The 23707-nt window shown below is 46.7% G+C and overlaps 10 protein-coding genes across 10 annotated transcripts; 5 read left to right on the top strand and 5 right to left on the bottom strand.

The window, feature by feature from the left end:
* Positions 1–1898: 1898 nt before the first annotated feature.
* B0J16DRAFT_364914 (uncharacterized protein) lies at positions 1899–3659 on the top strand (the record flags this gene model as incomplete). The annotated part of the gene is made up of 1 exon (XM_046129970.1): positions 1899–3659. One exon carries the CDS (start codon positions 1899–1901, stop codon positions 3657–3659), a length of 1761 nt encoding a protein of 586 aa, XP_045979277.1.
* Positions 3660–4148: 489 nt separating this feature from the next.
* B0J16DRAFT_364913 (1-aminocyclopropane-1-carboxylate synthase) lies at positions 4149–6502 on the bottom strand (the record flags this gene model as incomplete). Its single annotated transcript, XM_046129969.1, has 8 exons — positions 4149–4455; positions 4520–4684; positions 4753–5024; positions 5098–5125; positions 5186–5598; positions 5679–5745; positions 5817–5966; positions 6369–6502. The coding sequence occupies 8 exons, from the start codon at positions 6500–6502 to the stop codon at positions 4149–4151; spliced, it is 1536 nt and encodes a 511-aa protein (XP_045979276.1).
* A 103-nt stretch (positions 6503–6605) lies between these two features.
* Positions 6606–8106, top strand: B0J16DRAFT_186080 (uncharacterized protein). Its single transcript, XM_046122713.1, has 2 exons — positions 6606–6737; positions 6814–8106. Exons 1-2 carry the CDS (start codon positions 6677–6679, stop codon positions 7884–7886), a joined length of 1134 nt encoding a protein of 377 aa, XP_045979275.1. The 5' UTR covers positions 6606–6676; the 3' UTR covers positions 7887–8106.
* A 123-nt stretch (positions 8107–8229) lies between these two features.
* Positions 8230–9072, bottom strand: B0J16DRAFT_404785 (uncharacterized protein; the record flags this gene model as incomplete). The annotated part of the gene is made up of 2 exons (XM_046132831.1): positions 8230–8879; positions 8958–9072. The coding sequence occupies 2 exons, from the start codon at positions 9070–9072 to the stop codon at positions 8230–8232; spliced, it is 765 nt and encodes a 254-aa protein (XP_045979274.1).
* Positions 9073–9479: 407 nt separating this feature from the next.
* Positions 9480–10762, bottom strand: B0J16DRAFT_310501 (2-nitropropane dioxygenase; the record flags this gene model as incomplete). The annotated part of the gene is made up of 1 exon (XM_046124969.1): positions 9480–10762. The coding sequence occupies exon 1, from the start codon at positions 10545–10547 to the stop codon at positions 9480–9482; it is 1068 nt and encodes a 355-aa protein (XP_045979273.1). The 5' UTR covers positions 10548–10762.
* Positions 10763–11195: 433 nt separating this feature from the next.
* On the top strand, positions 11196–12550 carry B0J16DRAFT_358252 (monocarboxylate transporter; the record flags this gene model as incomplete). Its single annotated transcript, XM_046129572.1, has 3 exons — positions 11196–11268; positions 11311–12459; positions 12498–12550. 3 exons carry the CDS (start codon positions 11196–11198, stop codon positions 12548–12550), a joined length of 1275 nt encoding a protein of 424 aa, XP_045979272.1.
* Positions 12551–13698: 1148 nt separating this feature from the next.
* B0J16DRAFT_375679 (uncharacterized protein) lies at positions 13699–14984 on the top strand. Its single transcript, XM_046130712.1, has 3 exons — positions 13699–14001; positions 14097–14463; positions 14566–14984. Exons 1-3 carry the CDS (start codon positions 13748–13750, stop codon positions 14812–14814), a joined length of 870 nt encoding a protein of 289 aa, XP_045979271.1. The 5' UTR covers positions 13699–13747; the 3' UTR covers positions 14815–14984.
* A 706-nt stretch (positions 14985–15690) lies between these two features.
* On the bottom strand, positions 15691–16177 carry B0J16DRAFT_404773 (uncharacterized protein; the record flags this gene model as incomplete). Its single annotated transcript, XM_046132830.1, has 1 exon — positions 15691–16177. The coding sequence occupies exon 1, from the start codon at positions 16072–16074 to the stop codon at positions 15691–15693; it is 384 nt and encodes a 127-aa protein (XP_045979270.1). The 5' UTR covers positions 16075–16177.
* A 2635-nt stretch (positions 16178–18812) lies between these two features.
* Positions 18813–20177, bottom strand: B0J16DRAFT_388760 (uncharacterized protein; the record flags this gene model as incomplete). The annotated part of the gene is made up of 1 exon (XM_046131770.1): positions 18813–20177. The coding sequence occupies one exon, from the start codon at positions 20175–20177 to the stop codon at positions 18813–18815; it is 1365 nt and encodes a 454-aa protein (XP_045979269.1).
* A 2528-nt stretch (positions 20178–22705) lies between these two features.
* B0J16DRAFT_358250 (putative beta-hexosaminidase) lies at positions 22706–23638 on the top strand (the record flags this gene model as incomplete). The annotated part of the gene is made up of 2 exons (XM_046129571.1): positions 22706–23019; positions 23065–23638. 2 exons carry the CDS (start codon positions 22706–22708, stop codon positions 23636–23638), a joined length of 888 nt encoding a protein of 295 aa, XP_045979268.1.
* Between the last annotated feature and the right edge of the window lie 69 nt (positions 23639–23707).

The raw sequence follows: 23707 nt of genomic DNA, 5'->3' as shown, positions 1-23707 counted from the left end.
TATACTTCTCCGCCGCTCCCAACAAATATCCTATAAGGTCTGCCTTTGTCTCCTAGCTCCACTAAGCTCCTGCATCCGCATCGCATACAGACAGTCTCCCTGAACTCCACTAGGCTATACAGGAACCACTGAGGTCTCCGACCAGCAATAGAATCAGGCATTGATCTTGCGTGATCCGCATATATGACACGGGGGGCGACAGATTGGGGGCGTGAATGGGATTGCGCACAACCTTTCTATTATGACGTTAGTTAATACAAATACTTTTGGCGCGGTGCATTTGAGGGGTTCCGCAATATGGTATGGAACGCGACAGTTTGTCAAGACGATTGGGATGATTACGTATTGAGCGTCTGCGGTGGAGGCTAATAAGGTACGTTACGATAGGCTCAGATAGCCAAGATTGTCGTTGTTTTGCCCGCTTCAGACACTCAAGTCGTCTTGGTCTCTAAGTGGCCGACTAGCGCTGTCTCTCCCTAGCGTGCTCCAACCCCGCGCGGGCACTTTCTCTAGCTCCGTCGATTTCTGACGTGTTATGCCGATGTTTACTCCGGTCCGAGTTGTTGCCGCGCTCACCCTAGTTGAAGCAAAATGTGAGCGAATTTGCAAGCAATATCATTTAGTCTGTGACTTGGATACTCAACCATGATTTATCAGCTCCTGGATGGAATGATGGAAGCTACTGATGATGCTATCAACGAATATTTTAGATAGAGATAGCTGAATCGACACTTGACATCTAGTTTTCCCAATTCGAGAATTTGTTTCCGTAAGACTACGACCCAGCCAGAGCAATGTTTCAATATGCACAGAACCCCAAGCGCCATTGCAAGTGAAACGGGCGTTTGAAGTTTGCCACAATCTCGAGGGACACATCCCCGCGCATCTTCTATGGGCTTTTCTCGCGAGCTTATTGAAACTTTCATTTATATAAACTACAGTTCATACTTCGACCCTACTTACTGCATGTGTTGTGTCCAATTTTCTAAGCCAAGGGTGGATGGATGTCAATGTGGCGTACGGATTATCGGCTATGCCATATGGTCTGTTTTGATGCTCCAAATGATTGGGTTACGTCGATACTTAATTTCGTTAGCTTCTGAAACCTACAGTAGAAAGATAATCGTGATGCGTTCGAAGTGAATCAGGAGCGCCGATGATAACAACGGCGTCCAAGACCCCCACCCTACTGCAATTTGGATACAGGCTTATCTTGGGAAGGAGTGAGCTTCTTATTGATGGAGTCCGTCTTCAATGCAACTGAACTCTACTATCTCCTTAACTACACAAGGTTAAGGTGCTGGTATGCAAGCATTGATCTTTTTGGCTGCATGAACAGCTGTAAACAACACATCTAATACACAGCTCAAAGATTACACCATAGTCCTCTCACAATTGCCCATACGGCCCTATTTAGCTTGCACCGCAAAAGATCTGTACCTTGCATTATGAACCAACCTCCCCCTTTCTGCTCGTGGGTATAGGCCTCAATTACACGACATCTAATAGCTTTCCTCTTTTGAGGATGCCTGGAACGCCCCACCGGCAGATTCCGCCGGTCTCTTCGCTCGGGCTTATTAGCCAAACAGTGTACTCGGCGTATAAATTATCATATTCCTGCGAAAAAGGCTCCGGAACGGTGACAAAGACCAGCAAAGGGGAACGGAGGCTTTACGTGAGTCGACCGGAGCGGAGTTTTTTCTTCGGAGTGATACTTGAGCCTTGCCTCGAAAAGGTTTAGGCCGTAAGCAAGACTCCGGCCTCACGTGCCACTACTCTGAGAGTACTCACCAGTCAAAATCATATATATTGAGCGAGTTAAATGTGATTATCTTTTTGCACTAAGCATATATTTTCAAGGGTTTAATGCTCTAATCGTGTTCTCAAAATCACCCACAATGAGCGCCAACGCCTGGATCGACATCGCGCCCGTAGCGGCAAGCGAGAAATACTTTGATCTCGGCGTCTACACCCGTAAGATCACCACCTCTTCTCCTGAAGCCCAGACTTGGTTTGATCGAGGCCTAGTCTGGGTTTACATTTTTAATCACGATGAGGGTAACTACTGCTTTCGACAAGCAATTGCACACGACCCCAACTGCGTTATGGCATACTGGGGTCTAGCATACTCTCTCGGCCCTAACTATAATAAGGGGTGGGAGCGTTTCGACCGCAAGGACCTTATCCGGTGTGTGGAGCGTGGCCATCACGCTGCCCGCAAGGGCATAGAGCTTGCACAACATGCCTCTCCTGTGGAGCAAGCCCTGATCAAGGCCATTATGTTTCGTTTCGAGAATGCAGAGGCTTCGTCAGATGTTAACAAACTAAACCTGATGAACCATCAGTACGCCGATGCTATGGGTGCCATCTACAAGGATAACACGGGCGACAACGATATCGCTACTTTGTACGCTGACTCCATGATGCAACTTACCCCTTGGAAACTATGGAACCTTCATACTGGCAAGCCAGAACCTCAAGCACGCACCCGGCAAATCCAGAAAGTCCTTGATGATGCGCTGAAAACCAACAAAGACGCATGGAAGCATCCGGGCATTCTTCATCTTTACATCCACTACATCGAGATGTCACCGCAGCCAGAGCTCGGTATCATAGCCGCAGACCACCTACGCCCGTTGGTTCCTGACGGTGGCCACGCACACCACATGCCCACCCATTTGGATGCCCAGGTTGGAGATTGGCGCCGGTCGATTGCGTCTAATGAAGATGCAACACGAGCCGATGAGAGATTCTACCGGGAAAAGGGCGCAATGAACTTCTACACATTTTACCGCCTACATAACTACCATGCACTTATCTACGCATCCATGTTTGCAGGTCAGAAAAAGACGGCTCTTGATGCGGTAAACCGCATGGAATCAACGTTACCTGAAGAAGTACTACGGATCGAATCCCCCCCAATGGCCGATTGGCTAGAACATTTCATGAGCGTCCGGGCACATGTCATGATCCGGTTTGGCATGTGGCAAGATATCGTTGACCTCTCTTTTCCTGAGGATCGTCAATTGTACCCGTTCACTATTGCCATCTACCATTACGCCAAAGGCGTAGCTCATGCAGCCACAAGCAACCTTGAGGCTGCCGAAGAGCAAAGGGAGCTCTTTAGAAAGGCTGCAGCAGTTGTGCCTGAAACTCGAAAAGCTTATATGAGCACTGCCAAACAGATTATGGCCATCGCCACAAAAATGTTGGATGGAGAGATTGAGTACCGTTATGGTCAATATGACCAAGCCTTCGAGAGCTTGCGGGAGTGCATTCGCCGAGACGACTCTCTTCCCTATAACGAGCCTTGGCCTTGGATGCAGCCCCCGCGCCATGCCTATGCTGCTTTGCTTCTCGAGCAAGGGCATATCGAGATGGCCGCTGCTGTTTATAAGGCTGATCTAGGATTTGATGATACCTTGATCCGAGCTCGCCGCCATCCGAATAATGTGTGGGCACTACAGGGTTATCACGAATGCCTGGTTCGAATGAACAAGGATGCCGAAGCAGCTATTGTAGAGCCAGCGTTACGGCTTGCTAGGGCAGGTGCTGATGTTTCGGTGGAAGTATCTTGTTTCTGTAGGTTAAATGTATCAGAGACGCCACAACTATCTAACGGCGTCAAAGTAGAAGAGAAATGTTGTAGTACAGAATGAACATTTTAGATTTCTTGTTCAGTAACAGAGTCAATAAAATTCTTATGCGCTTCCCTATTATTTATATTTTCCATAGAGTAAGGTCTAGCTACATCGGTTCTCAAGTCAAGCAAGGCGCTAGGTAAGCAGGCAACCGAAAGAAAATATAGTTACATAGTAATAGCAACAGTGAGGTAACAACTAATATGCGCTTAGTTATGGAATATTCGATGGTAAGGGACGGCTTTTTACTAGTCTCTGAATAGACCCTAAACCTTAAGGTCATATGGAATCTATCTCCATTGGAAGGCCATGTGTACACAGATGTGCTAGGCTTTCTTAGCCCGCGTAGTAAACGGTTCACATACTCTTGAAGTAACAGGGGATTTGAAGGGCATACCGGACCCGATAAAGGCTACCGTCACTATAATGACTACCTAAAAACAGGTTGTACGCTAGGTTGGCAGTTCAAGTCAATACGTGAGTATATACAATTTGAATCTAATGAGCCTAGTCCCAGCATAAAACCTCGTGATTTTCTAACACTTTAGCAAAACGTCGAAGGCCCTCCTCCAACATAGGCTTTTCTGCGGTAAATGTGATACGGAACCAACCGTATTCGCGAGCCTGATAGATACTACCAGGTGAGATTGAAACACCCTGTTCGATGCCAATCTCAACGAACCGCGCCTCACGTCGCTTATATGTGCCATCGTTCGGCCCGCCTACTCGTAAGTCATCCAAATCAATCTTGTTGCGTTCGAGAGCTGAGACAAGAAAGCGTCGACAGTCCGTCCAAAGATATAGGCCGGCATTCCTGCGTATAACCGGTCAGAGAAGGATGGTCTCAGAGAGCCTTTTTTCCCGAGAATATAACATACATTTCATAATATAAAATTCGACGCTTCTGCATGAAGCGAGTAATAATTCCGTAGTTCTCCGCCATCAAGCTCGTATTCTTCTTGTGCAGCTCTATTCTCCACTCCTTATTTTCCAACATGGCAGCCCAGATATCTTGAACAAGATGAGGAGTCCAAGAAAATGCGCTATAGTTGTAAGTCATCTGGCAAGTGTCCTGAAACGGACAGATACTGAACTGTGGGAGATGACTTACCCTATGCTTGACATAGAGCGAAAAAGGCCCTTATTCTGACTGTACACTACACCAATGCGTAATCCGTTAGCACAGAAATCCTTGCTTGCACTATAGAGAACATGGAATCTGTTAGGAGCGATAAGCTTCATCCAGTCAATAGCCAGAGCCGATACGAAGTCACTGGTAAGGACAGGATTCTCAAAGACAGACTTGGCATATATCTCATCAGAGATGAAATGTAAGTCGTTCTCATTACAAAAGCCAATGAACTCTTTGATGGTCTCCACAGGCTGCGGAATTGATCTCAGTAATTGAACAGGTGGTTTGAAAGTAGCGTCGATGAGCCGACAGCTTGTGACTTACATAACTTCTACCCAATGGATTATGTGGGCTTCAAGACGGTCAGAAAACATTTTCAGAGAAACAGTTAGACGCTAAGAATAACACTTACTTTGAGATTAGCACAGCTCGTGGCTCGATGCCTTGAGCACGTGCCCTCTTGAGCGCATTATCCAGCGCCTTCTTTGTCATTCCTTGGTTGAACAAATCATCCAGAGATGAATAACCCTCAAGCTCGTCATAGGTGACACCCACAAGCTGTGCGTCCGAGCGATGTGTGATATCAATCTTGAAGCCATTATAAAACGGTACAGGGACCAATATCCCATCTCCTGGGTTGCAAATGGAAAAAACTACCGAGTCGATGGCGCTTGTTAATCCTGGAGTAACAAATAGATCATCTGGGGTGACTGGGAGAAGAGGGTGAAATTCCTCCTCAAAGTAATGACCCAGAGCACGCCGAAGGCGAAACGAGCCCCGTGGGCCAGTGTTGTAAGTAAGATGCTCGAGCGGTAGGATTTTGAGCTGAATATTGCGGCGTTAGTTATGACCAACACTCTGACTGCAACAATAGCGCTGATCTCCAGTCAAGGGCAGAAACATACCTGTTCTTGAATGAAAGCAACGATATCTTCATGTACCAGACTGTTTTCGGCAAGTCTCAACGGGATACTGCCGTCGGTTGAAAGGAAGACATGTCAGCATGATTCACCAACTTCGTAGGTATGGTGATGTAGGCCTACCAGCCGCCGGGGTTATTATTTGACCAAGCCTCCAACGCAAGTTTTTCGCGTGGACCCCATATATCCCTAAAGCAGCTGTTATATGCACCACGCTCTGAGAGGTGATATACATTGGCTGCTTGGTTGCATTCAGTAGGCTTTAGGTGGCCCCTGCTGGGTGGTTCCGTTTGTGAAGTTGACGAGAAGGGCAAATAAAAAAATCCCGTCAAGGTATTTAGCAGCGCCTTGACAGCTCTCGGCATCACTGTTTCGGAAGTAACGTGATCACAGTCCTCGTAATTACTCATTATGATGCTCTTGTAATCAAGCTAGAAACGAAACTATTGTCGGATGTTTTCTTGTGTTCTCGCTCGCTCTGAGTTCCTGACCACGTATATACTTGACTCGTTTCTTAGTGCACTCGACCTTGCGGGATGATCCATCATTTTCTAAGACATCATGGTGCTACGGTACACACCAATATCTCAAATTACTATCCCGACGTTAACCTATATTTTGGTACTCCGAGGACTCCGAGTCAACACGCTAGTCGCTAGTTCGGGTCGGAAGTACATGGTATTCGCTGGCCAAACCTTCGCGAAAAAATTGACTGGGCGGGATGTTATGTCTCCGCGCTGTGGGCCTCGGCCGATGTCTTGACAGCCAACCAGAATGGAAACTGCGAATTCTGTAAGAACCCATGACATAATGATTCCTGCGCATTGGTCGATAAATCACCGCCCCCTCTGCAAGTGCGGCGACTTTGGGAACCTCATTCGGACAACAAAAGTGTCGGCGTCTTCTTAACACCGTCAAGTCTTGCAGTCGCTTGCGAGTGAGCGGCATCTTTCAGTGCCTCAAAAAACGGACTAGGAGAAATAATGGAGTCTTCCAGAGTGTCAGCTACACCTCAAGAATTACGCAAGACATGTGATCATTGCAGTATGTCAGCCTATCCTCATGTTCGTTTCGACCCACCAGTAAGTAGTTAATGGCTAATCATACGATGCTGATATAGGGAAGCGCAAGGTCAAATGTTCTAGTGAGAACCCATGTACTCGTTGCCAGAGATTTGGCTTGTCATGTCGATACTCTCCAGGCCGACCAATTGGTCGCCCATCAAAGCGACAAGGCACTCCACCCTCTGACTTGAGCTTGAGTTCATGCTCACAGGTCTCTGCTATCGTCCGCCGGGATGACCTTGCCCGGTTCGAGGGTCTGGACATACCAGGTGGTTTCAACGATGCCATGACGCTTGATAGTTTGGGTGCCCCAATGACTTTTCCGACTCCACCAGATGAGCTTTCCTGGTTTGGATGGTCCGCACTGGATACTATGATGACTGTTGCAAATCCTTCTGATGGCTCACCTCAGGACCAAATACTTCAGACTCGCGAAGAGCCTCATGTGTCTGATAGTATCAGTGAAGTGGACAAGGGGTCACAATTGAACCTCGATACTGACTCGAGTCCACAATGCCAATGCGGAGACCTAGTCAGGGAACATATGAACAACAAGACTCATACACAAGACCTGTCAGAGTTTACCATGGCACAGCGCAAGTCAATGGAGCTGGCACAGCAGATCCTGAATTGCAATGGCTGCGGATCTTTTGATAACCTACCTAGTCAAATTTCTGGAAATGTGCTCCTTTTTGGAGCGATAATGATGGACACGATTTCATCATACCAATCATTCATCAGGGACCTGAAACAGCGCGCTCTACCATCAGCTGACAAACAACTCAGTACCCAGATATACCTTTCATCAGAAACCCCCAGTGGCCACCATGTTGAGTTCCGATTAGAGCGACAATATATCTGGCCCCTGGCAAAGGTTCTGTTTCATGTCGAGATCGACAAACTCAGTCGAATATGCGTTGCATTTGTTACTCGACAATGGCGAGTCCACGAAAAAGGTCATGGAACATGCCTCGCCGGGATGACATGTAGAAAACCTAAAACCACCCAAGAAACCTTTCCGGCAGATTTCTGCCCTCGGAGCATCGAGCCCACGTCATTCTTTAACTGCTTCCGTACCGCCAATCATCTGGAGTCTACCATCACAGACATTCAGAAAGACTTAGCCTGACGTCTCCATAGCTAAGGGAAAGTTATTAAACGTCGATAGCATTCTTAGGTCGAGGGCGGTATCATGACAAAGCAAAGCCCAAGGGATCATGCGGTATCACTTGGGAGCTATTATACTGGCATGTAACTTCTGTGGCTTCTAGCCTTCTCTAGAACTTAGGAGATATTGATGGAAGAATCTATATGATGATAAAATTACGATTTAAAACACTGCGTTCTATAGTGGAGAAGTGAGAGAATTATATTACCGACCCTGAAAGATCTAATTAACTTGGAATAAATGGATGCTCAGAGAGGTTAAGCCAAAAGTTGATTTCAAAATCTTGTAGGTTATCCTGCATATGCTAATTTCCTTGGTCCGGTACCTCAGCAAAGCGCATTGCTGTTGCTTGGATATTCTGCCGATCATGATGGGTATCGTATACACCTACTACGTAAGGTATATCGGTCGCTGCGCGACAGGCAGCCGTGAAAAATAAAGCAATGGTTTCCCATCGTGCTTTTGGTTTATCAAAACCATTACAGAAATCCTCGATCGTGGTTGTAGCGTTCGCCGACATAGGAAGAGAAGATTGAGCAAAAAGGCTTTGGGAAACGCTGGGAGCCATTTCGGGATTTCCGACCAACGTTGACAACACCAGTCTTGTGTTTTGAGAGCACGGCTGAGTGAGTGGTTCTACCAAGCCCATGTTAGCTCCTTTAACGACCCAATTTTGGACAAGGTCAAAGTAAGTCAAGATGTTCGGGAGACAACTGAGTTCTTTCAGAAGCTGAGTGCCTACTACTACTAGATTCTTATCGATAGACGCATCGAAGCGAGGACTGATCTCCTGGCCGCCTTCTTCCGAGCCCTGGGTAAAAGGCTCACCATTTCCTTTTCTAACATGATTGAAAAGAGCAGTGTGGCTGGAAGAACCAAGGTACCCAGGATTAGGATAACGTATCTGCGGTGCGACTGATTCAGCAACCGCAGGGTTGCTTGGATTGGACACGACTGCCTTATTGGAGCAAGAGCTCGACCTGGCAGGACATTACATTAGTCAATTGTCGCTACCATTACGTGGAAACATACCCTCGTTTGACAAGGACTGGGTTGTCTCTTTGAGATTTTGTATTTGAGCTTTTGAATGGCTTAGGGTGGTACACGCATCCCATCTCGCGACCCCCGCTCCAAGCATCTTGTGCATGGTTGTGAATGATCACAGGCCAGTTTGCGAGCTCGACAGGGATCGCAAGCTGGAAGCTTTTGTGCCATTTCAATGTTGTATATAATACCTTCGTTCTGATACTAGAAGATTGGGGTCTTTGATGGCCCTGCATCAATGCACAAGAATCGAGATAGGTTAATTACGAGGCCGTATTTGCAAATTGTCTACGTGGCGGGTTACCCAGAAGGGTCGCGGAGCCTTTCGGCTACCTTTTTGCCACATCTCTTAGCGTCTGGATTGTCTACGAGTGGCTAAAGGTCGAGGTTGACTAGGGCGCTAAGACATAAGATCACCGATATTCAACATGCGTGTGCTCGGCAGATGGCTCACGTATTAGTCATTCTTTCCAACTCTGACAAACGTCCGTTTGATACCACTAAATAGATTTAAATTATTCCAGTCATGTGCTTCATTAGGTCCTTTGTCTCTTCTCGAATCTGTTTCACAATATCCGCCGCTTGCTCTCGCTTCTTAAGCATTCCGACACCAGTTCCCGCCCAGATCGTATACGAATCCCTTACTACGAACGCCGAGCCCATTCCGCCACTACTTCGGTTGGCAAGACCCACCCGAGCCTCTTGAAGGCTCATGCCCGCCTCTTCCACGTCGTCGTAGACGGCGTTTCGCAAGCACCTGCCGTCATACATATCAGGCCAGAAGTTTTGGCCCCAAGTATCGTCGAAGACCCGCGAGCGAACCGTAGCCTCGCCTCCATCAGAAGTGACGAGACACTCATCCACGACATCATTGGCTATCTCGATTTCATGGCATGCCAGGAAGCGTGTGCCCATGACGATACCTGACGCACCCAATGCAACAGCCGCCGCCACGCCCCTCTTGTCCATAATGCCACCCGCGGCGATTATAGGAATGTTGGATAATCCCTTCTCGTGTAGCGCATCTGAGACTTCTGGAATCAGAGTAATAATGCTTGCTCCATGTTTGTGACCGTGACCGCCAGCATCAGTGCCCTGTAGCACAAGAGCGTCTGGTGTACAAGCTGCCACTGTTTCTAAAGTCGCATTGACACTTCCTACTTGAATCCATACTTTAGTATCTGGCGACACAGCGCGGATGTTCTCTGTCCATGATTTGAACTCGTCGCTGGTTCCAAAAGAAATCCACACCATGGCTGGTCTATACTTAGCAAACACCTGAATCCACGCTTTCGAACTTCCACCAAAAGCGATGATACCAACGCCGACTGGGAGCACCTTAGAAATCTCGTCGTACACTGGTGTTCCGTCTAACTTTAGTTTTGCCTCTTCCAGTTCTCTGTGTAATATTCCCGGGCTGCCTGTGAATCCGATCTGACCGAGGCCTCCAGCCATTGTAACTGCTACGGCTAGTTCGTTTGTTGCGAAGCCGCTCATGGGCGCGTTCGAGATGAATGGATCCTCAACCCACGGGAACGATTCTGACAATCTCAAGCGGCGTTCCTTGTAGGGCTCCATTTTAAGATGACGGTAAAAATGTGTTTGGATGATCTAGAAAAGACTTTGCAGAATAGACCGGTCTTTGTTCGGGGTTGACCTGATGCAGCGGAGCAGTGTAAACATGGTAATTTTGATTAGCCGGACCTCGGATTCATTATCAAATCGAACCTTGAGCTTGAGTAATCACATTGTAGTTTAAAAGTACAGGTACAAATGGAAGATGCTTCCGAGTGGTGAGTGTGGAGCTAACAGTCCTCAATAGTGGATGCACCGCGGAGAGATGGCGGAGACTTTATTTGTCATCTCGATTCTGAAGCGGCAATGACAGTGGCATCATTCAAAAGTGGAGTCTACGTGGAGCAACCTTTGGTGTCCTATGTCAGTCAGCTGGCCGAAATATACCGTGGGAGAATGGAATAACACTCCGAATGAGCAGATTTGGCTTGTCCGTTGATGGACGGCATCAGATATTCTGCATAGCATATCTTGGCGAGTAATTTATACTTAGTCACCGGGGTATCTGTACTTACAGGAGGCTTTACAATTAGCTATCTTAATATGCCTAAAAAAGTTGTTTCACGATTTGCTTCATCTTCTATTGCCAACTTCTTTTGTCGCTCTCTCCCATGAAGTACTGAGGCCGACCGAATCAAACTATTAAGCATCATGTCAATCAATCTTCCGTTATACGACGCTCCCCAGAATCCTCCAGAACAAAAGTCTCAGGAGAGCTCTGGGGGTATGCTCACCGCGACAGCCGAGCCTTTAGCCGAATGTGCAGCTGACGACCCTCCGAATGGAGGTTATGGATGGGTTTGCACGGCCGCCGCAGCCATTATCAACATGCACTCATGGGGCTTCAGCTCAGCATACGCCGTCTTTCTTGCCAATTATCTTGATACCGATACATTTCCGGGGACAACAGCTCTAGAGTATGCTTTTATTGGTGGCCTCAGTCTGACTTGTCTTTTTCTTGTCTCTCCTGTTGCAACTCTCTTTGTCGGACGTTTTGGTATCAGGCCTACCATGTTCGCTGGCATGCTCCTTGAGTCCGTGAGCTTAGTCTGCGCTAGCCTAGCTTCTCGATCATGGCACCTTTTCCTCACCCAGGGCGTCCTATTCGGTCTTGGACTTGGCCTGCTCTTTATTCCAACTGCTGCGGTTATTCCGCAGTGGTTTACAACTAGACGTTCTTTAGCTACCGGATTTGCCTTGGCTGGTGCTGCGTTCGGCGGTACGGTATACTCATTGGCCGCGGGCGCCATGATCAGCAATCTTGGCCTTCACTGGGCTCTTCGAACTCTCGGCATCCTGGCTTTTGTAGTCAATACGTCCATGATCATTCTTATTAGGGATCGTAACAAAACTTCTGCAGGCGAGTTTCGCAACCCTTTTCAAACCAAGCACTTTAATATTAGTGGCTTTTGGCTCTTGATTGGATTTGGTGGTTTCACCATGTTAGGGTACTTTATCCTTATCTTCACTCTTGCTAGCTTTGCCAACCATCTCGGATTGGATTCTTCACAAGCCTCCATCGTCAGCGCTATATTCAACCTAGGTCAGACAGTCGGTCGGCCTCTGGTCGGATATCTAAGCGACAGATTTGGACGCATTAACATGGCGGCAATTATGACCTTGGTAGCAGGAGTCTTGCCGCTTACTATGTGGGTATGTACTCAGACCTATGCTACTTTGATTTCGTTTGCGATGCTAGAAGGCATCGTCGGGGGTGTTTTTTGGGCTGCCATCGCGCCCCTTATGATCGAAGTCGTGGGCATGAGAGACGTCGCCTTTGGGCTTACGCCCATGTGGATCAGTTTAGCAATCCCTTGTACTTTTAGTGAAGTAATTGCGTTAGCAATTGTCGAGGATACAGGGTCCTACTTAGGGACACAGTTATTCACCGGGTTCATGTATATTGCCGCGGCAAGTTGCTTGTTTGTACTGAGGGGCTGGAAGATTGACCAGCTTGCACTGAAGAGGTCATTGACTGGAAATGGGCACGGTGGAACTGGTGGTGACACATCCCAACCAGGGGACGAAAAGTCAGGGGCTAGGTCTCGGGAATTCTTTGGCTCTGCACAACAAATCTTATCTAAGTCTTTCCGCAAGGCAAAAGTTTAGAGCTTAGATTGTATGAAAAGCGCATGAAGCTTTCCATCCAGTTTTAACAATCCAGTAAAGCTTTATAAGTGCCTTATAGTAAAATAAAATAACGGGCTATTGGTTTCACTTATTCATAGCTACCAGGTTGCCGTAGCGAAATGAAACTATCTCAATAAAATGAGGTTATTAAACAAGCAACTGAGTTTGTGGTTTGTTGTAACTATAATTCGGACTCTTCCAAGTAGCCGCCGCTATACTTGAACTTCTCGATAATGATCATGCACCAAGTTTTGCCTTACATCAGGCCACGAATCTCTTGGCCAATCCTACCGGACGTTTTTAGCCGCCCTGAATCTTCTCCAACAGTGTAAGTATGACACGATCCCAAACTTCGGGATGACTTGATCATTCGATAAGCGAGAAGTCACACTCACTCCGATGATCACGCCGAGCCGACGCCTGTGACTAGGCACACACAAATTCATCCCAAGGCCCCAATTTGGAAAGGTCTCGGAGTCAACAACATATTCACGTAAAATTCAGGTTTCAGCGTAGCCTGTGGAACATCGGCACGTGCCTGAACTTTACGGAAAACACGTTGGCCACACTGATACGGCTTAGAGATATATAGTCTGCATTTATCCTAAGCCTGTATATTGCCATCAAGCTAGAAATATCAATTGTGACGCCTCTTTGGTACTACAACATCTCTTCCTTTATAAAATAGGATATATTGGGCTCTCTCCATAAGGAAACTTTCAGCCCTCGGGCTTGCGGCGAGCCAAGCAGGCTGTGCAGCCGCTCTTTGGAACACCATGCCCGATATTTGGGATACTGAATTCAATCCTGACTAAAAAGCTTATTTAATGGAAGACGTGCAGAAGCTAGTATGGGGCGGGATATATAGACGTGTGCCCGAAGGCTTGCGCAAAGGCCTGACTCAGAATAAAAGTTTTAAAAGCCAAACAGGCTTTAAAACAAGTATAAATATCTGCCATCACCCCACCACATGCAATTCAGGATACCATCATCACCCTATACTCACAACTAGACTGGCTCACATGTCCTATGATAAAATTCCGAGTCACACCTGCACGACGGAAGCCTTCACTATGACAAACGTCACTCGTCTAAGCCCGGAAATAATCCTTGAGATCATGGAACTCTTAGACTTGAGCGACATCTGTCCGTTGATCCAAACATCACCTCTATTTCTACAACATTTTCTTACCCACCGACATCAGCTTCTCAAGTCAACCGTCAACGACCTCAACCACCGCCTCGTGCGTTGCAACTTTTCCATCTTCCTATCAGCATTACGCCTACGCTGCAGACATTCTGAAAACGCCCCATCGACGCAGTCGAGGTGAGAGAAGCAGAACATGCCAGCCTGCGTCTTTATCGCCACCAAGATGCCAGAATTGAGCTTTCTACAACGGCTGAGCTGGGACTCATTCACAGCGCACGACAGCTTCTTATCGAGTTGGAGGGGGTCACGGACAGCTATGCGCCCAAAGCTTGGTGTGAAAAGCAAGACTCAAAGATGGTCAAACCGGCATCTCTGGTTCTCTCCTTGAACGAAAAACGACGATTTATCCAGGCTGCAATTCATTTTGAGACCTATTGCCGGATGTTCTTCCTTCAAGAGAAGGTTTTGTTCAAGAGAAACGCATCAATACGGCAGCTGTTTTTCAACACCACAAATGAAACCTTTGTGGAGCAAGGCCCATTTTATTCCATCACATATTATGTGTTCAATCAATACCTGACCATGATCAAAAACACTACCACCAATCTTCCAACCACGATGCCCCCATCGCGCGACCAGGTAAAGCAGAGAAGCCGTTGGGAGAGACAAACAAGAGTAGAGATGCTGAACTTTGCACATGTTCTCACAAGTCAAGGCGTTGGCTTGTTATACAAAATGCAGTGTATGAACCTATTAACACAAACAGAATTCATGCTGGATTGGTTTTACAAGGTATCTCAAAGCCCGGATCCATTGGTACTTATGGTAAACGGAATCGACCTCCATCGCAAGGGAACTCTGGAGTCTCGTCCCTGGCAGCCATGGGAAGGTATCGAGGGTCAGTCTTACCGAACTTTGGCCCCATGGCGACGCGGCTCGTACTTTTGGGATAGAGATCGTATACAGAGTCTTGGGGGAATTCCCCTTTAGATGATTCGTTGAACCAGGATGGGAACCTAGACAACGGTGGTGGTATTTGAAGCTCCAGCCTTTGGAGTGCAACTGTGGAATCCTCATTCCCAGGGCTTACACCCTCCGTCCAGTACAATCGGTTGGAAAGCGGCAAGCAAATGTCTCTCCTTCATTGTTCCTTTCTGGACACCTGAAAATTGAAGTTTTCTGAGTGGCTCATCAAGTAGCTACAACAAATTCCCAAGCAGGTAAGTAATACAAGAAATGTCCTCTAAGGTATAGACTGTTAAAACAAAGTAATTTAAGAGCTAGTCTAAAATTACATAAGAAAACTGAATCGTTTCATCTCTTATGGTCTCAACGACAATTCTTCTGATTCGAACTCCAAGATTATGCGTGTCAAGGCGCGTCGGAGGGCCAATAACGTCACCTTTTGTTAGGATACACGATTAGTAAGGTCTAGCTCTTCTCAATGAAGTCAAATTCTAGCAAATTCATCAATAGGACCAGTCTTGAGTTGGTGCGCTGGAGGAACTGTAGATGCAGGGCTTAAAACACAAGATTAGCTGCAACACCACAAGAGTTGAGGATCGGCCTATAGCGAGACGACATGGACAGATGCAGAAGCTCGTATGTGGCGGGAGATATGGTTGTGTACCCAGGGCGTCGCAAAGAACGGAGGACTCTGCTCTGCGACGCTGAGGTTATCGCACTTGGCGCGCGTGGTTGAAGCGACCGAAAGGATGTATTGATCGTTGCACTATAGCATGTCTTTAGGTGCATGGGATATTGACTTGCGGGACCACGCTGCCGAGAGTTCCAAAGTTGGTATGTTGAACTGTCATGGGGCCTGGCTGAATAACCCATGCTAAATGTGCTACCAAGCTGTAAAATTTACATATTCAGGGCCACTCCTTCCTCCCCGAATGGGCTCAGGTCATCAGACCAGCTCTTAACTTCGGTTCCACCCAAATCGATGCAGACTCCAGGGCTCGTTTCCACAAGGACGACTTTGCCTTTGCAGTCAGATTCGGTCCATCCTGCGAGGTAGTACTTGCCAACCTCTCCAATGCGTATAATTGCTGAGCCAGTTCCGGGAACAGTCCTGTTGATGCAATTGCCTTGGGTGGAGAGGTAGCTGTAGGTCGCTGCACCGCTGCAATCGGCCGAGTCGGCGTAGAGGCGCGCCCAGAACACGATTGGCTTATCAGGAACACCTTGCGGTGAGGCGATAGCCAGGCTCGCGAGGGCTAGATTGACGAAGGAAGTGGCGTACATTGGTGGAGCGTAGGGAGGGAATTATTATAGCTAGTTGGTCGACGGTGTGTCTGATTTCGAGCCCAGAGGTCTAGAACTAGCTTCTGCCGATCCAATGGTTATCAATAGTGAGAAAGGATCAAATAACTGTCATTTTACTTGACTGAAAAGGCTCAGTTCTTGTGTTCTTGTGATATACGAAAAATGAGAACAACATTAGGCTGTTTGGAGTTCCCAATATGATAAATGGCCAAATCCTTCACATAGAATTACCCGATAACGCAATGATGATCTCGGAGGATGCAGCAATGTAACCCAGCAGCTTATCCTCACTCCTAGTACTAACCGAAATCCTTCTGTAATGTTGCAGTGAAGGGAGTAAGCTATGTCCGGTTAAGTATTTGGAAGGATTGCTCGGGCTTCCTTGAGTCCGAATTGCAGCTAGTTCGTGAATCCTTCATGCCGGCTAGTGGCACATGACACTCTTCAGATCGAAAACACAGAGGAGTACTCAATTTAGAACCTGACCACTCCTAGTGGGTAGGACCGGGTGAAAGAAGACTTCAACATTCCCCCTCTTGTCCGGGCCTTGGCTCGAGTGAACAATCTAAAACGCCTTTTAACCGCCAACGGACGACTACACTCCGGGGACCCGAATCGGCTTTAACATCTGCAAGTCGAACAGTCATAACTGTGCTTAGGAGCGCGGATCGTCAGAACTGAGGGCAAGGCAAGATTGGAGTTCGTATCGCAAGACTAAGGGATCCTCACACAATGGATTCCCAGAACAGTGAACATGTTATTTGGGACTGATTGATTATTAATTGAACTACCAGTCAATCTCGTTTAAATTGGAAGAGATAAGATAACGATTCCAGGTCAAGATATCCATTCTGCCAGGGACTGTCACTGCCAATTTCTAGTTGCCCGGCCATCCAAAGTGGGGGCATCACCAACTCAATCCATTTCAACCTCACACCTTATACTGGCCCGAATGATTTGTTGACCATTTCCCGACTTCACCATGGCGTGCAGCGACGATAATTTCATTCTTTCTTGGATACGCGACATCCCTTCCAATCCTCCCTCGCCGTCGCAACCTCATCATTGCAAGCGCCCACACTCTGACTCTGAGCAACTGGTGTCGCCACCTTCTTCACAAGAGCCGCGTCGTCCTGATTTTGGTGTCGAGATGCCTCGTACTCCCGTCAAGCGGCCGCGCCTTGCGAATACGTCGTCGTTTTCTGAAAGTGACCGGCCATCAACTCAACAATCTCCCGGGAAGTCACTGACCGCCCTTGCCGTCACTGAAGGCGGAGCTGACGTAGAGCCACTCGAAGTTTCCGACAAACGAATCCCTCGCTCTTTGGTTCATCTTTCTCTCAAAATCAGGAACATCGTCGGTGTTGTTCCAAAGTATTTGGAGGTTGGTCAACTCACGTTCATACCAGAATGCAACTGACACACTGCAGGTCGAGATCGCCAAGCTAAGCGAAAAAGACGATCAGGCCTGTGCAGACTTTGGACTCCATGTCTTTCTCAACTCTGAGAAGACATATCCTCCACACCTAGCTCCTGAGATTGAACTCGCAGCCGCCCAGCTCATTGCCGACGGCGCTGCCTACGCTTGTCGCAATCAATTTGACGAGTCTGGATAGAATAATTGTGTTCACTCGCCGCTTCTGCACCTTGCGTTCTACGGCAAGAAATCTCGTGGATCGCACCTCCACGAGTTTCAACCTTGGTATGTCCTCAGGCACACGAGCTGATCAACAAGATCCGGCCCAAGCTCAACGACACCTCCATCAACCATACCAACCACGCAAGTGTGTGCGCTCACCCAATCTCCGTCAGTGTTAAGACCAAGAGAGACGGATCCAACGCCGACAAGGCTCGCCTCCAGTTGGGTGTGTAGCACGCAGCCCAGTGGCGAAACTTGGTAAAGCTCTTCGATGACAAGGTAGATGAGCTGGATTTCATTGCTGGTATTATCGTCCACGGAGATCAGTGGCTGTTCGCTGCGTCGACTTTTGACCGGTCTACCAACAAGACGGTAGGTTTTGTTGCACATTCGCGTCTTTGGCAAGGGCTCATTGATTCTCCAGACTCTATGGTATTCTCGCGAACCCTTTGGTGCAACTGGTACCCTACTATCCACCTTCAAGGCGGTCGCTGGCATCCAGCACCTTCGAGCCTGGAGCCATGACATCTTTTGGCAGTGGTACAAGCTGCACCTTCCAGCCGCTTATGCGTCTTTGTGCCCAGAGAACACATCTATGACTACAACAGACCAACCATGATTGGGGTCGACCGTTTAGGATTCGTTCCGTCTGTTGGCGTGTGAACGCCTTTCACTAGCCCAGCTGTCTGGGTCCCTTGTGCCTGTTGGAAATAGCATCAATTTGGGTATATTGACTCAGTAAAACTTTGTCTCGTGAGATGATGCAATTGATTGGCTAAAGGGTTGTAGAGAAAGAAGGAAGGCAATAGGCTATTTAGTCACTGTACCTCGGAGCTCAATGGACATCTGAATATTCGCCTGAGTTTTGAGATGGTGCAATACAGGCTACGGCTAGATTTCGCACCACAGTCTTGCCCCATTCAACGTGTATGATAAAGAATTCCTAACCAGCTGATGACCAACCACTAGCTTCTTTTCATCTATTTCGAGCTTTATTTTCGAGCAGCGGTATCTTCAAGATATACAATTTATGACACAACGGCTCCTTTACCTCTTTTTAACGTGAGTGTTTCTGAGATCATTCTAAATACAATGGCCGCAAACCCCTTCTTGCCAAGGTCAAGGCTACATGTTGTTCCTTTTCAGAAGGAAGTTGGATATCATATTTGTGCATCTGCTCATCCCGTCCTACCCAGGTTCTGCTATACATCCTCTCGTCCGTTGCCGAACGATTACCCATTGCAATCGACATCATGGTCCCCAGATTTAAGAAACCGTATTCCTCAGAGCCCTCCAATATCTTCACCGCAATCTCCCATGCCTCGAGCTCATCACAACGACGTCGTATTTGCTCTTCAAGATGGAACAGCAACTGGCTTGCCCACTTCAACTCTGTCTCGGCAATGTTATACCTGTCGCTGGCAATACCAAGTCGTTGTTGTAGAAATATACCCAGCTTCGCAGTCAATTCGTTGACTTTATCGAGAGATTGGTGCGCTCTGTGAAAGGAGATTTCCAACGATCGCACTATGCGGTGCATTTCAAAGGTGGTATCGGTCTTCATGTCCAGTGCCCCGAAATAGACATTAGCAATGTCTCTCGGTGGTCTGTCCATGCCCTTTTCAAGTTCTCTTATACACGAGTCCAGAATGCTCTCTAAATACTGAAACGTGTACCAGTTTGTTGTCATGGAAGGATATAATAATTTGAGCTCTGTTTCGAGATCCCGCATCATATACAAGAGTTCGGCGATATCCGCTTGTTCTGCTTTACTGTAGTCGGTGAACCCTACATCACACGCTGGAGAGTCCCACCAGTTCCTCCAGGGATCATTTCCACCACGACAGGCTTCTGCCCATCTTTTGGGAACGTAAACTGCTGATGAAAGATTTCCTTGGTAGTTATCAAGGCCTTGTTTGATTTCCGCTGCTAACTCGGGTACTGTCTTGATCGTGGTGGTAAGTTGAACTATTGGCTGATGTATGTCAAATAGTAGTCGGCTGGGGCTCGAGTTGTATGCAGGGAGGTCTGGTGCACCGAGTTCGGATGCTGAGGGGCCGGGTGCAGAGGAAGGGTTGGATATAGAGGGACCATGCTGACCAGCATAGATTCCAAACAAAAAGGTTATAGTAGATGTTATGATGATAATGAGCATCATGCTAAGTTGTTGCGAGGTGCGATGGTCATTGCCTTGAGAGTGATTCGAGTCAACTTCTTTGGACTGATGCAGGTCAACTCCATCCATCAGGCTCAATTTACCTTCACCTGGATAAAGCGAAGGGCTAGGCTTCCGGATGATGCGTCTCTGGGTGATGGGCTGTGCTGGAGTTGTCGGTCTTGGCCGAAGTTTATATGGATGAGATGGTAATTTCGGATCAGGAAACGGGAACTCGCTTTGTGAAAGAGACATGTGATCTCGCTGCCGGCGCTGTATGGCACTCATGGTGTTCTTGATGAATGATAAAGTTTTAGAGTCAAGCGGAAAGTCTCGCTTCGGGGTTAAAGAATTGGCTTCACAATGGCAGGCCAATCAATTATGATTTCCCGAAGTCGTGAGGTTGGTCCATGCAGGATGTGTTTGCTGAAAATAATAATCGGAGTACAAAGGGTAAACGGGTGTGGTGCCAACAATAGCTAGTTAGCGGACGCCTCTTGGGTGCAACGGCAACCACCAAAGTCAAAATAGCCAATGAAACTTCTACCACGACTTGTCTATCGGACAAAGAGAATAATACGTGTCAAAGAAAGAGTCCAACTTTGCGCCTGAACAGTCATCTGTTCCTCCTATTTCCAGTACAATTACAAAGAAATTTAAAAATAGGTTCCAGTACTTACAGCCCTTGGTACCATCGTTCGTTTGAACAGCCTTTTGTTCGCTTTTGATAATTCTGAGTAAACTGGACTCTTTGTAAAAATATGAACAAACTTAAGAATATCAGTGCTGCATCAATAATAAATACCTACATACACCTATCACCAACACAATAATCATCACAGCAACATTAACCACCACAACCCCTAACAGAAATAAACACTCGATCATCCACTCAACGCCTACCACCACATTTCACCATGGTACCCAACTTTTCTCAATTCTTACGAGCTACCATTGACATCTTCACAAGAGGCTATCTGTCTCCGGTCTACTTCTTGGTCTTCTATCATTGTCTGTGGAAAGTCCAGGTGATCCTAAAGCCAATTCTCCGCTACTGGCAGCTTTCCTTCTTGGTATTGCTGAATGTTGCTCTTCTATCTATTGCAATACTACAATGGAAGTTTTCCCTTACCCTTGAATATCATTTTCTCCTATCGGACTACCTAGAAATTTATTTCAGCTGGGTAGTTCGAATACTGGCGTTATTATTCAAGGTTCGTCTATTACTCTTCTCTTATAATCTAGCCTCCGATATTGGTGTTCCTACTTGTCAACGAGGCTTTGTTGCATTATTATATTACTTTATGTTTTGTATGTATTGGGAATTACTTATTAGGTATTGTTAAAATCCTACGAATAAGAGTAGAAAAACTCACGCACTCCACTTATTGTAACTCCTGATCGATTGACTAGACACAATATCAATTTCAACTGCGGTAAACTAAAAGAAGCTATCCCTCAGAGTAACCTTCAAAACCATCTCTCAATGACACTTTTAGCACAAGACATCATCCTAAACGAGGCCTGTTGAGCTTGAAAGAGCCTGGGCACAGAGGCAAATGTATCACATGGAAATTGCTTGACCTTGCACAGTACCGCGCTTTACAAATGGGTATTCAAACATATGCCAGCTTATGACGCCGGCGCTTCCGTTTGACATGTGCTTGAACCCTCAATTGTGTATGACACCTTCCCCCATACGCTTCGTATCCCAGGACTCACAGATCTAGATAAGTTCAAGATACAAGTGCGCAGCTTCTTGTAAGCGACTTGACTCGTGCAATGATGTTTCTATTCAACATGATGAAGCCTTACCATAGTTTGACCATACCCAGTATCATTTCAGGACAACTATAACTTTGATGCTGTGGTTAACTCCACTTGTTCCTCATTCATGGAGACACAGTCGGTTGCATTCGGGTAGAGAGAGAAAAGAAGTATTTCCTTAAGCTGAATGCATTATTTTCTGATACTATTCCAATGAAATAGACACGAAAACCTTAACGTTAGTACGTCTCGGTGTCTTGGATCTTCCGAAACAATATTATGGTAACTTAGTTACAATGTTTGTGATATGTAGTGCAGGGTAGCCCGATGGAAATGTTAACTTCTTCCCCGTGATATGTACTTGTCACTTTAACGCTCACTTTATAGGTATATATGTAATTTTATTAAAGATATTATTCTTGATGTTATTCTCGAGTCTGTGTATTTAGAGCTAGATGTGTTTTCTGTGACAGCCTAATAGAAGGCTTTCAAAGCGCACTGTTACTGCTTGAATTTAACTTTATGCTAAACCCACGAGCTATGCAGTCAAGAATGTTAACTCAGATCCATTCCAATTTCCACTGCGAAAGAGAAGGCTTTAGTAACACCACAAGGCAAACTACACAGGTTGTACTTCTCCTGCTATGTATTCAACTGTTGCAAAATTGCGTAATAGGTACAGTAAAGTGATAGCATCTCAATCAAGTTAGCTCAAGTCCCAATATGTATAGCGTACAAATAGCACAGTCAATTCAGCCAATCGACAAATGTTGTCAAGCTCCATTTCACAATCACATTCTCATTGTGAGGTCCAGGTTGGTCCAAGTAACATCAGAAGGATTCAGGTATGCTGGCTAGTCTTGTTTGACGAGCCGTGTTTGCCGACAGATGGAGCCACATTCCTCCACCTGACCGCAAGCGGCAATCTCGCTTACCGGCCAGATCCGGCTAGCCTATGTAACTATTTATATTAATGCTGACCGCTGATCCTACCTCCCGTCTTTGTTCTTGATCTTCTTGGCACTTACTCTTGATTCTCTTTGCACAAGATGACGGACCTTTATCCTCACAGAGGCTTCATGCTAGATACAGGCAGGAAATTTTTCCCTGTCAAAGCTATCCTCCAACTGCTACAAATCCTACACCAATACAACTTCAACTACTTCCACTGGCACATCTATGATGCAGAAAGCTTTCCTATTTTGTGGCCAGAGTATCAGGGATTGACAGATACAAGTGTGAAATACAGTCATACTGACGATTACTACACATTTGGGGACATTCGCAATGTCGTGCTGCATGGACTGAGTCTTGGAATCAATGTGTATCCTGAGACAGATATGCCCGGTCATGGTGATATTTTGTAAGTTGTAACGTCTATAAGATAGCGCCGAACTAACGTGCGCAGTGGTGTTTGGAAAAAGGACTTGGTGGTTGGCGAGACGAGTCTCGATGATCCGGATGCACAGCTGGATATCAGAAAGGAAAAGACATTCAAATTTGCAAGCAGCTTGGTCTACACTATGGACAAGGTCTTCAACTCATCGTATTACCACTTCGGCGCCGACGAAGTCGAATACTTTTACAACACAAAATCGGACAATACCCTCTTCAACAACTTCCTCAACCGCCTCCCTGCCCTTGTCCCCACTAAAACGCCTATTGTGTGGGACGATCCGCTTACCGATTCTGGAAAGAACATCAAGCTTTCAAAAGACTGGGTTATCCAAACATGGCACGACGGCGCAACGAAAAAGGTTCTCAAAAAGGGTCATCGTGTCATTGTCTCAGAAATGGACGCGTTCTATATCGGGAACGCAGATGCTGAGAAAATTGCAAAGTTCAAGTTTCCCAAGGATGATAAGGTGCTTGGGTTCGAGGTTGTTTGGTTTACCGCTGAAGATGACGAGGTAGGGGATTTTAAGAAGAGCTGGGTCATGGAACCTATCAAGGCAGCTAGTAAGATTAGGAGAAAGAGGTAGAAGAAATCGGCATAGCTCTATCAACTGGAGCTCTCATCGGCTGGTTATATCAACGCCGCCCATACCTTT

Source organism: Fusarium flagelliforme (assembly GCF_020744385.1).
Source record: "Fusarium flagelliforme strain FIESC 12 MPI-CAGE-AA-0113 chromosome Unknown B0J16scaffold_7, whole genome shotgun sequence".
Taxonomy (NCBI): Eukaryota; Fungi; Ascomycota; class Sordariomycetes; order Hypocreales; family Nectriaceae; genus Fusarium; species Fusarium flagelliforme.
This window is presented reverse-complemented; position numbering and strand designations above follow the sequence as displayed.